The sequence below is a fragment of the Cydia fagiglandana genome, chromosome 27 (genome assembly GCF_963556715.1).
Source record: "Cydia fagiglandana chromosome 27, ilCydFagi1.1, whole genome shotgun sequence".
Taxonomy (NCBI): domain Eukaryota; kingdom Metazoa; phylum Arthropoda; class Insecta; order Lepidoptera; family Tortricidae; genus Cydia; species Cydia fagiglandana.
The window spans coordinates 7,939,635-7,954,228 of record NC_085958.1 but is presented as its reverse complement, the minus strand read 5'-3'; the positions used below and the strand labels follow the sequence as shown (position 1 = coordinate 7,954,228).

Sequence of the window (14,594 nt, the reverse complement as noted above, 5' to 3'; positions counted from 1 at the left end):
AGGCTGAAGCCCGAGCTCCGCGTAGGGCCGAAGGCCCGAAGCGTCCAGGCTGTCAGTTCTTTGTTTAACCACTGGCATCTTGCAGGCTTCGGGCCTTCGGCCCTACGCTGAGCTCGGCCTCCGGCCTTCGCATTTAGACACTTCGACGCTTATCATGAATAGTGGCACAACTCAAAATGAAATGCTATTGCATTTAATATCTTTTACTGGTAGGATTTAAAATCGAACGGCATTTCATTTTGAGTTGTGCCACTATTCATGATAAGCGTCGACTTGTATTAATTACCTGTGTTTAGAACTGACCTCCTGGATGCTTCGGGCTTTCGGCCCAATGCGATTTCAGCCTTTGGATCTTGCGACTTAGACACTTGTACATAAAAATACTTGGAAAAGTTAGGCCAAGCGCGCACCACGACTTTTTGTCGCGCGATAATTTAGTCGCAGAAATGTAACGTATGTATTTATATGGAACACGCACGCGCACGCATATGCGACAAAAAAATCGCAGCGATTTTAAAATTGTGATTTGTCACATTTTTCCGCGACTACTCGCGACGCGATTGTCGCAAAGTGAATTGCAGCATACGGAATTGTATGGCCCCGCGCGCACTGCGATAATAAAATCGCACCCCGGACCTCAGTCGGCATTCCGCTCTCCAAGCGTCAACTTATCGGAACCTGCTTCTCCAATGACAGGATGAAACGCTAGATGTTGACCGTTTAATTATAGAAATAGAACGAGATCACCTTTGTGGTATAAATACTCAAAGTCATACAGCGATTGCATATTGTTTCACGACAGGCGAATGGTACGAAATCCATGTCGAGAATGAACAAATCGTCGACTTTTCATCGCAGTGCGCGCAGTGAATTTTCTGCGATAAATTACAGCGCGATTCTAAAATCGTGTCGCAAAAATTAAAATCGTGGTGCGCGCTTGGCGTTACGGGAGGCGCGCGTCTGTCGGACGCTTCGGATCTTTGAATCGCTCCTTCGGCCTTTGCATTTAGTTAGATTCTTGTACTATTGCTTTGTATTTGAATACCGAAGTCGAGCATCTCGCGAATGCTTGATGTATTATAATAATTTAGAGTAAGGCCAAGCGCGCACCACGATTTTTTGTCCTGCGATAATTTTGTCGCAGAAATGCAACGTATGTGTTTATATGTTAGTGCGCGCATATGCGACAAAAAAATCGCAGCGATTTTAAAATTGTGATTTGTCACATTTTTCCGCGATTGTTCGCGACGCGATTGTCGCAAAGTGAATTGCAGCATGCGGAGTTGTATGGCCCCGCGCGCACTATGATAATAAAATCGCACCCCGGCCGGACCTCAGTCGGCATTTCGCTCTCCAAACCCCAACATCTCGGCACCTGCATCTCCAATGGAGTCTCAAAATGAGACGCTAGATGTTGACCATTTAATTATGGAAATAGACGGGGATCACCTTTGTGTTATAAATGCTCAAAGTCATACAGCAATCGCATATTAAAGACACGTTTCATGACAAGCGACTGGTACGAAATCCATGTTGAGAATGAACAAATCGTCGACTTTTTCATCGCAGTGCGCGCAGTGAATTTTCTGCGATATATTACAGCGCGATTCTAAAATCGTGTCGCAAAAATTAGAATCGTGTGCGCGCTTGGCCTATAATACCTTAAATGTATACTCCTTCAATTTGAATTTAGAACTCATTACCTTAAATGTATACTCCTTCAATTTGAATTTAGAACTCATTATTTTTTTATGCCATACTTTAATATTATTTAGAACTGCTAAAAAACAAGATCGGCTTACTTTAAATATTTCGTCAATTTTACCTTTGTTTCTAAAAACTGTGATATTTAACTGTCATATACTATTAATGTCTTCCAAAATTATTTTCTCGTAACAGGACTGAGGGGCTACCGCGAAAACCGGAAATTCGCAATTTGCGGGGATCTTTCTCTTTTACTCCAATGAAGGCGTAATTAGAGTGATAGAGAAAAATGCTCGCAATTTGCGAACTTCTATTTTCGCGGTTATAGCCCTGCCTGAATCTTGTTGCTCACCGATGCGTTCAAAAATATACATAAGTACTGAATATAATTAATAGATATTATAATTATACAATTAATACAGAAATGTAATGGTACTAAATGAAAAGGAATATTGTGTATATTGTTTCGACGAATCAGATACTCTCAATAAAATCTATACACGAGGCCAAAGCTGTTCATAAAATATTAAATGACTTTATTATCTGTATACGCCTTACTAACTCTATGTGTCCTATTGTGGAAAAAACAACACAACGACAGTCAAGAACGGAATTCTTAATTTGAATTTTTCAGATTTTGAGATGCCTAGTCCATTGGTTGGAAAGCCCGTTCGAAATTGAAACTTATTTGCAATATAATAAGGTCGTATTTTGTAGATCTCTCTCATACTTATAGTAATAGGCTATTGAGATAAAATTAAATATCCCACAAAAATAAGCAAGCAGAATTAAACTTTGTGTCAAAGTCATAAGTCATAAATTTCAATGCCAAAGTTTTAACTAAGGATGTTTCTCGCCTAATATGAATTGACCAGTGTAACGCTACGTCTTACGTAGGCGAACAACGCGCGAACGCGGCGCGGCGCGGCGCGGCGAAATCAATCCTTTGATGCCCATAGAAGTGTCCTACGTAAGCGATCTCGTTGCGAACGCGGTGCGGCGCGATTTGCACGCGAATGTCAGGCGGCGCGGCGCGGCGCGGCGCGGCGGCGGCCGCTTTCGCCGCGCCGCGCCGCGCCGCGTTCGCGCGTTGTTCGCCTACGTAAGACGTAGCGTAAGCATCAGTTAGCTAGCCCTAAGCAACCACAGGTCAAGCTGCAGTTGAAAAACTAATAAAGATAAAGTTAAGCTGATAATTTTCCCGCCGTCTCCATGCTTCTTTAAGTTGGGTATTGACTGGTCAGCTGCCTGTTAGCTATAGTTTTCGCGAAAATCGCCAGGACAGAGGTGAAAATTTTTGTATGAAAACTTGCAACTTTAAATGCATTTTTTGACGAAACTATTGCAGTCTAAAATGAAGTCAAAATCAGTCCATCGACTTAATTTTTTGCAAGCTTTCTAATGGTACCCCGCACGATTCTTACAAATGAAAAAAGTTTCAGCCTACCCCTCTCAACCCCCTAAATTTCCCCCTTTAATAAGAAATAAGCAATTTTGACTTATTTACAATATGAGTGGTGGTAATTGCTATAACTGTTCCAAATTTTAGGTATCTATGTCAAACGGTCTCTGAGAAAAACGTATTTAACTGATTTGCAAGACCGAAGTGATCCCATAAGTGTTCCGTAAACAAAGTTTTGTACGGAACACTAATAAATAATTACAAACTATCCTGCGGAATGGTGCCGTAGATGCTGGCAGCATTTCCCCGCTGTATCGCAATACTTATTCTTTGTGCGAGGAAGCTGCCAGCTCTAAATTAAGATAATTATCTAATAATTGTATAAGATACTGTGTCATGTCCAGTGATCGGCACGGACGGTGCCACACCGCGGGTTTCCAAGTAGAACAATTATTTAAAAACTCTTAAAAATCTTATTTAAAATAACACTCAATAGAATTATTAAATAATGTACTTGTAATAGGAATACATTATTTAGGTAGCAGTAGACTTTTAAAAGCATCTCACCCGCGTCACCCTTCTCTCCCCATTCATTACCCCACTCTCCTCGCAATCCCTACTCACCCCATTTTACGGTAATTAAGAAATCTGTGTTTTTAACCCTATAAAAATGTTTGATCTTTTCGCAGGTTAATAAAGGTGCAAAGGAGGATCTACATTGCGAATCTGGCCCTCCGATACTACGTCACCAAGCAGTGGACCTTCGCCAACCAAAACTTTGTGAAGCTTAGATCCAGGTAAGTTACATAGGATGCCATTGAAGTAAGGAGTGAATACTTAGATTGTGTCACAAGAGAGCAAAATGATATTAATAATATATATAATAATATTTACGGCGAGGGACTCAAGTGTTAACGCCAGGGATGGAAATAATTTTGCTAAATGTAACATACTGCTTTTCACATCACCTAAGAAGCTTATGGAATCGGGCGGGACATGTTACCAGGTGGTGTAAGCAGTGGTGGCCGAGTGGATATGACGTCTGACTTTCAATCCGGAGGTCGTGGGTTCAAATCCTGGCTCGTACCAATGAGTTTTTCGGAACTTATGTACGAAATATAATTTGATACCGCTCGCTTTTCGGTGAAGGAAAACATCGTGAGGAAACCTGCATACATCTGCGAAGAAATTCAAAGGTGTATGTGAAGTCCCCAATCCGCATTGGGCTAGCGTGGGAACTATAGCCCAAGCCCTCTCGCGCATGAGAGGAGGCCTGTGCTCAGCAGTGGGACGTATATAGGCTGAAATGATGATGATGATGATGATGTTACCAGGCAGAGTGATGGCAGGTGGACCAAAATATTGACGGATTGGTTTCCGTTTTCGGATGGAGGAAACGCCTATGGCTCGTATAAGATCGCGGAGCATTTCTGGATGAGACTATATTTCGTTTTTTTGCATTAGAAATAAGGTAAACAATCTTGATGTGTCTTTTAATTGAAAAAGACATTTTACAAATAAGTTACGGCGAATATGTTAACAATTATGAATCTAATACGATCATTTATATTCTTCTGCTTTCATAAGTAATAGTTATTGTTTTTTAAAAGGCGTTTTTCAATTAAAAGACATGTCAAGATCGCTTACCTTCTTTAAAGTTCTTTCTAATGCTAAGAAAAACGAACTATAGCGCAGCACCGGGATAAGTGGCGTACGCGAAGAGAAGCATATTATCAGCAGTGAGCAACTGGAGGCTAAATGATGATGAAAATTCAGTTTTCACCTCAGCAGCTCAAACAAGGGTACTTTGCTCTTTAAAAACAGTGAGCAAAATGCGATTTTGCTCACTGAGTGAGACAAAATGTCATTCAAGTGACCTTTATAGTCAAATGTCATTTCAACATGCGGGGTCTAATACAAGTTCGATATACTTGGGTTCTATTATCTCTGTTCCTCTAGGTATGTTCTCACTGCTTAGGGTGAAAAATTTTGTGTACTATACGAGATCAAAGTTATTTACATCTCGTGCGCTTTTGAATCCCTTACTACGCTCAAGATTCTAAATTAGATTCACTCGCTACGCTCATGAATCTATTATAGAATCTTTCGCTTGCACGGGACTCAAAATAAGCACTCGAAGAAATATCAAACTTTGATCTCTTGTTGTACACAGTGGCGGATTTGCCCTAAGGCCAAGTAGGCCCGGGCCTAGGGCGGCAAGTTTTTTTGGGGCGGCAAATTGTGACAAAAAATTCGCTGATGAAAACAAGATATAACTCAAAATATGATGGGTGCTGAGAAAGGCTACAGGGCCTGGGGTCTAGGGCGGCAAAGACTGCAAATCCGCCACTGGTTGTACAAATAACTATTAAAATATGTTTTGTTCCAGGATAAAACAGGAAGACAAGGAAGAGTTCTACTACGAAGTAGAAAACGTGGATAAATATGATTACTTCATGCAGTGCATCATTGGCGGCCGCAGATACTTGCTGAAGGAAAAAGACGAAGATTTACCCAAGGCCAGGGCGCACTATAAAAGGTATCATAATCAAAGATGATGAGGGATGGAAGAGATCCCTTATAGGGATAAGTTCGCCTTTGTACATTGTATACTTTCTTTTAATTGTATCTTAACTTGTCTTATGTACAATAAAGTGTTTACATACATACATACAAAGTCCATAGTGATTATCAGGTGTAGGGGAGCGGGGGGCTTGTTGTAACAGTTTTAGGAAAAAGGCCTGTATTGTTTAAAATATGTATAATTTTATGATTCTGAGTATGAGGGTTTGTAAAGTATTTATCTAAGCATGAATTCCGATTACAAAATAATTTTAAATGTTTACGCATCAATAAACCCAGACACTTTTTGAAAAACTGGGAGTTGTTACGTTGTTACAACTTAACCCGTAATTGGGGCTTGTTGTAACAGTTTTAGGAAAAAGGCCTGTGTTTGTATGATTCTGAGTATGAGGGTTTGTAATCTAGACACTAATTCCGATTACAAAATAATTTAAAATGTTTACGCATCTTTTGTACCAGACACTTTATGAAAAACTGGGAGTTGTAACAACTTACCCCAGAAGCCTCGCACTTGGCCGGTTTTTTACACATTATTATTTATAAAAACGTAACGTCGGGGGTAATTTTAAAACTTAATACATACGCTATTAAGTCCCGTTTTCGCAATGAATGAATGATTATGATATAATTAAGAATATAGTGACAAAAAAGTTGTTTTTTTTAATATACTTGGTCAAGCAGATCTTGTCAGTAGAAAAAGGCGGCTAATTTGAAAAATGTAGGCGCAAAGGGATAGCGTCTCATAGAAAATTTGAATTTCGCGCCTTTTTCTACTGACAAGATTTGCTTGACCATCTGTATATACTTTTTTTTTCAGGGTATACTGGCTGGACAAATTCGTCAACTGCGCTTTCTACGGCTTCATATTCTGGAAGATTGTCAATTCAAGTTATCTTCAGGAGTTCATTCTCGGCTTCAAGGAACTATTCTAACGTTTTAATTTGAGTCAATTCTGGTAACTTTTTTTTTACAGTCAGTCGCAGTGCGATATTTATTAAATACATTAGAGTAAAAAATTTAGGTTGTATTTATGTATTGTTCGTATCTATAAATAACCTCGCGAAAGCATAGATAGAGTGCCTTTGTTACCAAAACGCCTATTACTTTCGTAGTTGACTTCTAGCGTCTTAGAGCATATAACCAAACGGAGTGGCCATTAACAGGCGTTCCCCTCTGCCGAAAATAGGCGGTCAATGGTCAACCACATGTCAACCACATGTATGGACTGACGTTTATCTGACATGACGTACCTATAAATTTGATGTGCCCCTCCCCCGCAAAAAACGGCAGACTATTTTGTACCGAAAATTATAGACATGGCGTCTCCGTTGGTTATATCCTCTAAGTCTAGCGTCAAATAGCCGATTTATCAGTACTGCTACTCGACACTAGATGTCACGTGTGTCGCGACTGACGAAAAGTGTATTGCTCAACAATTTACAACTACAACACAATTACAACAACAACAACAACAGCCACAACAACAACAACAACAGCAACAACAACAACCACAACAACAACAACAACAGCAACAACAACAACCACAACAACAACAACAACAACAACAACAACAACAACAACAACAACAACAACAACAACAACAACAACAACAACAACAATTTACAAGCAGAAGGACTTAAAACAGAGTTCCGGTTAATCTGGTTATAATATGGGGCATTATCTATGAAAAGGGACCTTATTGTCGATGGCGCTTACGCCGCACAGTGTCGCGCGGCATTGTATTTATATCGCAGCATCGTTAATAATGGCGTAAGCGCCAACGACAATAAGGTCCCTTTTCATAGATAACGTCTCATATTACCTGAAAATTATTGAGCATTAGAGTTTTGGTTCGACGCGACACTACGAAAATAATAGGCGTTTTGGTAAAAAACTGATGTATGAAGTAAGCCCTCTATGCTTACTTTATTTCTCTATGGAATAAGTAAAGAACAAGGTACCAAATAAAAATGTTTCCAAATATTAACCAAAGCATAAAGTTACCAAAATCTTGTGATCAGAATAGATAATATTAATACATATTAGGTGATAATATGCATGAATGTACAATTTACTTGATATTATATAAATAAACGATGAGTTTTTGTTTATGTGCTCGTTTTTTTTTGTGAGTTTAATTTATGTAAGTACCTAACTTTTTCGGGGAAGAAAAATCACATTTTCGAATAGGTGATGTGAAAATACAATTGCTACACTATGCTTGGAGAATATAACCAACGGAGTGGTCATTAACAGGCGTCATCTTGCCACGCCTTGACACGACGTCGTGTTATTGGGTTTAGTTTTGGCCCCTAGAGGTTGAATTAAAAATAGGTATTTGTACAACAAGAGATCAAAGTTAGATATTTCTTCGAGTGCTTATTTTGAGTCCCGTGCAAGCGAAAGATTCTATAATTTAGAATCTTGAGCGTAGTAAGGGATTCAAAAGGGCACGAGATGTAAATGACTTTGATCTCGTGTAGTAAACAAAATTTTTCACCCTAAGCAGTGAGAATATACCTAGAGGGACAGAGATAATAGAACCCAAGTATATCGATCTTGTATTAGACCCCGCATGTTGAAATGACATGACTATAAAGGTCACTTGAATGTCATTTTGTCTCACTCAGTGAGCAAAATCGCATTTTGCTCACTGTTTTTAAGAAGCAAAGTACCCTTGTTTGAGCTGCTGAGGTGGAAAAATCTTTTTTTAGTGAAGTTCTTCGATATTTGCTATATATTATCTGTGCCTTTTCTGTCAGTGTCGGAAGAATTTTTTATTCTGGATATAAAAAAAAAAACATAAAACATAAAATTCCATTTATTTTCTTCAAACTCTTCTTACTCCGTAAACATTACCAAATACCAATTCTACAGAATAATTACAAACATAGGCATTTCTGTAAATTACAGTAATATACTTAATTAAATTATTATTCAGTATTAAAACATATTTAGGTATCACAATGAGTAGCTTTTATTGCTCGCTTTATTGCAAGTCTTTAAGGGCTTTGCATTTATCGAAAATAAATCGGCTTGAGCCGTTAAAGTTTCAAATCCTTCAATCTTTATTATAGGAAAAAACCTATCTACATCCTACACAAAGTTGTGGAGAGTATGCAAAAAGTTGGAAAGGTCTTGGAAATTTAAGAGAATTTTACAGGAAATTTACGAAACATGAAAAATATATCGCTCATGCATACGTAGAACATATTCATAGTATACCGGGTGGAACAGAACGAAGGACTTTTATGCAAACTGGGTATTGTTGAGGCTACGTACTTTATTTTTTACTTATTAATGATTTTGTTTAAATTTATAATCCAGCTTTACGATTATAATTAATAACTCGATTGTATAGTTAGACCGTAAAAAGTCTGCAGCGATTTTGATAGCCCACGCAGTGCAAGTGTCATTTTAAACGTCAAACTTCTATGAAATTATGACGTATAAATAACACTTACACTACGTGGGCTATCAAATCAGCTGCAGACTTTTTACGGTCTAACTATACAATCGAGTTATTAATTATTATAATCGTAAAGCTGGATTATACTATCCTTTCAGCTCAGTCTCTAGAAATGTTCCACCCGGTATAGAATTTTATTAACGGCTTTTAAGAACGGCTTAAGCCGTTTAGGCTTCGGCAAATGCTGTACCCACATATAGTCTACATAGTACTATTTACGATACAATCACCTTAAAATTTATTTAACACTTTACATTTAATCGATTAAAAATACTATCGGTTGAGCTATTGGGACTGATTTAAAGATAACGTCTTGTGTCTATTTTAAATATCAATGCAGCCAATTTACCAAAAATATACACACACTACAAAAAACATTATGTGTGGTAATAACGTTGTACATATTGTTGCTAAATTGATTGCATAGATATTAAATTTTTAATTACAAAAAAAAATAATTGGCATTGATAATTTAAATTTAATTATTTGACTGAGGGCCACTTGCACCATCCCACTAACCCGGGGTTAAGTGGTTAAACCGTTAACCCAGTGTCAAATTGTATTGGTAACCATGGTAACTCCAGGTTTAACCGGATAACCTCGGGTTAGTGAAACGGTGCAAGTGGCCCTGAGGAGACTTGGTCTCTATTTATTGCAAAATAGCGAATAGCTACTACATATTATTATAGATATTTATATTTATTTCTTGCATTCCTTTTAGGGCTGTTATTTTTATTTATTGGCAATGTGTTATTTTGTAATTTAGGTGACTGTCTACCCTAGGGTGATTCACTTTTGTATGGAGAAAAAAAACTTGTAATATTTTTCCTGACTTTGCTCACCAATGGAGTCTCCCCACACTAAAAACTATATAATTCAATTTTCAAAAGAATCGAATAACGATTAGAGGTTGCACAAGTTGAAAAGGTAGAGTGAGAACTCCTTACATTGCGTGAAAATGTACTATGTTCTAAAATGACAAAATATAATTAACTGATACTAAAATCGAATGAGAAACCTGAAGTTTGCGTCTAAAACACGATAAAAGCACTTTGGAAACAGGTGGAAAAACTGAAAAATCTTAATTAGAACATTTATCGAGTAACCAAAATCCAAGTTTACTACTAATTTTAAAATTTATTTATATGTAGAATGTTCAGTATCACACTACTCTCCGCTTTGATGGTAGCCGCTTAAAAAAAATTCTGCCCTCCGATGTAGAGTCGTTGGTTATTTGAAAAATCTTTGTTGATGTTGTGCAACCTCTAAATGTTGACGGATTTTAATTTTTTTAACGTATAATATTTTTTTATCAGTTAGAACAAGAATTCGAGCAAAGTCAGATGAAAATCGAAAATTCGGAAAAATGAAACACCCTAGTCTACCCTAGGATCAAGTCTCCACTACCAGATATAATTTTGATAAAATACATTGAACACTTGAAACAACTTATACGAAAGTAGTCTTCTTATTATTCATTATTACATAACTTAGCTACTTACATATTTTAAGTCATAAATTAAGTACCTACGTAGGTACCTATGTAGGTACCTACATAATTGGAATTGTTGCCTAAGCATCATTTTAAGGGCATATTTGGTGTCGTATTTATTGACGCGAAAAAAACATTGTTCTCTGTGGGGCAGGTCGTTTAAGTCGACCAACCCTCCATACAAAGACAAAAATAGTTATTTACGATACAAGTGCGGAAAAGAGGAAATTCGAAACGAGTGGCAATAAATTAAAAAACGACCGAAGGGAGTGTTTTAAATCGACACGAGTTGCGAATTACCTATTAGCACGTGTATCGTAAACGTTTTACAGTACATATGGCCCTTTAAACTTTTGACATCGCACGAAAAGTGCTATTTTTCCGCACTAGTGCGAGAAATATCACTTTTCGTGCGTATGTCAAAATTTTAAAGGGCCATATGTTGTACGATACACGTGCGACAAGGTAATTCGCAACTCGTGTCGATTTAAACTCGTGTCCCTTCGGTTGTGTTTTAATTTATCGCCACTCGCTTCGAATTTCCTCTTTTCCGCACTTGTATCGTAAATAACTATTTTTGTCTTTGTATGGAGGGTTGGTCGACTTAAATCTTACTCTTTTCCGCACTTGTATCGTAAATAACTATTACTTTTCCTAATATGCCCTTAAAACGAATCTCCATTTTTTTACACCTTGCATGTAATTTTTACACCACTTTATTTACTTAGTTTGCTCAGTTTATTGATATTACTGTCTAGGATGCAAATGTACGCTAGATTTAGTAATTACCTTGTAATACATTATGTTAAATAAAGAACTTATTAAAAAAAGAAAAGTTTGCTCAGTTTAGAATTGCAGGTGCAAGCTAACATAACGAAAACAATGTCATACATTTTCAAAATGTCACTGGCATACAATCTATTAAAATAAAAGTTCATAACTATCTACCTATATTCTACATTGAGCAGGCTAGGAATCTACTCGTTACTTACAAGTAAAAATAAAATTAAAATCTAATTAATAATACTTTTTTTATTTACAAAATATACAATCAGTACTTTTCGTACAATCTCATACAAACATTGAGCAATTTCATCAGTCGTGTAATTTCCAATTTATTTAATGTCATCTACATACAGTATTTTATTAAGTATGGCAAGATATTTTTTTTGTGGTGCTGGGTCAAACAGATCACTGTGTTACGTTCTTTGCTGTGGACATACACAAAGTTAAGGGCTATAAAGGTTAATTTTCTTATTTAACCCTAACCCACGTAAAAAGGTCCTCCTTTTATTTACAGAACTATGATAAAATCATTACTTACATGCCCACAAGCTGTTAACTATTGCCCACAGGGGAGAAAAATGTACAGTTCGCGCGAACACGCTAGTTTTCTCTCCTGTGGGCAATAGTTAACAGCTTGTGGGCATGTAAGTAATGATTTTATCATAGTTCTGTAAATAAAAGGAGGACCTTTTTACGTGGATAAGGGTTAAATAAGAACATTAATCTTTATAGCCCTTAACTTTGTGTATGTCCACAGGAAAGAACGTAACACAGTGATCTGTTTGACCCTGCTATTTTCATGCTTTTATATCACAGTCCAAAAAAGATAGACCAAAATGTTGAGTCAATTTAGAAATATTCTCTGATCTTTATAAGCTGCATATTTGTAATAAATTTAAGGTAAAATATTTGATTTTGGTCTGCAACACCATCTATGAAACGGCTATGTATCATTTTTTTCCTCAAAACTCAGTTCTGAATCAATCTTATATATCATATTGGTCTTATTGGCACACACAGGCTCTTTTTAGGGTTCCGTACCCGAAGGGTCACAATTGGAACCCCTTTACATAACTTAAAAGCGATAGCTTTTAGTTACATCTCTATATTTCCCAGATATTTATCAACATCATTGACCAAATATCTATTTATCTGGAAACTAATCAGAAATCTGTAGTATAACTTCATCATTAGCATCTAAATCTTTAAACTGTGATTCTGACCCTCTTCTTAAATGAAATCTGTTAACCGGCTCATCAAACTCACTACCATCGTCTAGAACTTCTAAATATCTACAATCGTCTTCGCTATCAGATTGTCTCACTGCTTCATATTTACCTGTCCTTTCATCTCCAGAAGAATCACTTTTAAAACCATCATTAGTTAAAGACTCATCTTTATTGATAAGCGAATCCTTTCTATTATCAAAAACTTTTTGTACATGAATGATTTCAGTGACCCTATCTTTGACGCTGCCGACGGAATCGTATACCTTATCACCTAATCTATGGCTAAGTTCTTTCAATCTGTCACTATGTGTTTTGAAGAATGACGGCCGTCTCTCTTCATCTAATTGTGGATCTGAGTTATCTGATTCTGTATCGTTAAGAGCTATTTCGCAAGGAGCGTATATGTTTTGGTGTTTTTTCGCTCTGTCCTTGTTTGTTGCTATGATATAGTTTTTCTGTTTCTTTTTCCCGTCGAAGGTCTTGAACATGACCTTGAAGGCGAGCCGGTAGATGGACAGGAGGATGAGGAGGGAGCCAGTTAAGAAGAGAACGTAGAGTGCACCTTGTTCTACTAGCGGGAGAACGTTTAGGTACATCTTGAAGCGGTCTTCTAAGGACTTCGGGAGAGAGTACATTCTCTGAAAAAAGAAAAATATGAATATTAGAAAACATTATCATTTGCTGGGTCAACATTTGAATATTATAAGTGTACAATTAAAAAAAAAGTAGGATAATGATGAGGATGTGATGTAGGTTAAAATCAACATAAATGCTATTTACAATATCAAACCAAAGGATGAGCAGGATATTAGTGAAGCGGTAAGCGTTGGAAATTTGGCTGTCGCCGAGCAATTGATTTAGATGTTAATGTCAGTTATTATATTAGTACCTATTGGTGATACTGATTTAGATGTTAATGATAATGATATAGTAATAATGAATAGACATCGTACATTTTATAGCATTTTTGGTGCAGCGGAGTGAAGTTAACGGAATCGGTATAGATAATTCCAACTGAAATGGTAAATTAAGGTTAATATTAACGCAATTAACGCTAATTAATTATTGGGGTTGAAATTGTTTAAATACCAATTCCGTTAATACCGATAATGCTAGAAATAAGTTGGCGAAGCGGTAAGCGTTGATAATCTTGCTGTCTCCGAGCAGCACATTGATTTTGATGTTAATGATACTGATGATATTAGTATTGATGATACTTACAATATCGAACCAAAGCATGGGCAAGTATAAGTTGGCGAAGCGGTCAGCGTTGGTGATCTTGCTGATGTCTCCGAGTGCCATATTGATTTGGATCTTTGCGCTGACGTCCAGAGGAAGACCGGACTCGGGCTGAATCCAGAATCTGTTGCAGAGAAGAATAACTTTAAATAACTTTAAATGAAATTATAAGAAATATCTGCAAAGTAGTAAAAACTATGTGCAGTCGCCACGAGATATATCGGAACGCCGGAGGTGCTCAAAAATATCTGAACACTCTGATTCACACTGCGATTTCGCAGCTCATCGTACCTAAATTAAGATGATTTTAGCCTTTTATATATGTATGGTGGTCAAATATTGGTTGTGCTGTAATGAGCGGGCGAAAAAATTCTCCCAAAAATTCAATAAGATGACCAAAGTCCTCTAACCAGGGAGGTTTTCTTTCTCTCTCTTGTCTTTGTCATCATCATCTTCCTCGCGTTATCCCAGCATTTTGCCACGGCTCATAGGAGCCTGGGGTGCGCTTGGCAACTAATCCCAAGGCGTCGTAGTTATTACGAAAGCGACTGCCATCTGACCTTCAAACCCAGTGGGGAACCAAGGCCTTGTTTTGATTAGTCCGGTTTCCTCACGATGTTTCCCTTCACCAAAAAGCGACTGGTAAATATCAAATAATATTTCTCTCTTGTCTTCGTATGATAAGGATAT

The 14,594-nt window shown here is 37.2% G+C and overlaps 2 protein-coding genes across 2 annotated transcripts in view; one reads left to right on the top strand and one right to left on the bottom strand.

Moving 5' to 3' along the window:
* LOC134677873 (putative fatty acyl-CoA reductase CG5065) overlaps window positions 1-7,800 on the top strand; it is a 28,915-nt gene extending 21,115 nt beyond the window's left edge. Inside the window, exons 12-14 of the mRNA XM_063536303.1 lie at window positions 3,796-3,903; window positions 5,496-5,645; window positions 6,507-7,800. Of these exons, the coding sequence (XP_063392373.1) occupies window positions 3,796-3,903; window positions 5,496-5,645; window positions 6,507-6,621 (373 nt within the window). The 3' untranslated portion in view covers window positions 6,622-7,800. The remainder of the gene's footprint in view (window positions 1-3,795; window positions 3,904-5,495; window positions 5,646-6,506) is intronic.
* A 694-nt stretch (window positions 7,801-8,494) lies between these two features.
* LOC134677864 (scavenger receptor class B member 1-like) overlaps window positions 8,495-14,594 on the bottom strand; it is a 56,681-nt gene continuing 50,581 nt past the window's right edge. Inside the window, exons 9-11 of the mRNA XM_063536287.1 lie at window positions 13,887-14,028; window positions 9,797-13,303; window positions 8,495-9,658 (exon numbers count right to left, since the gene is read on the bottom strand). Coding sequence (XP_063392357.1) covers window positions 12,596-13,303; window positions 13,887-14,028 — 850 coding nt within the window. The 3' untranslated portion in view covers window positions 8,495-9,658; window positions 9,797-12,595. The remainder of the gene's footprint in view (window positions 9,659-9,796; window positions 13,304-13,886; window positions 14,029-14,594) is intronic.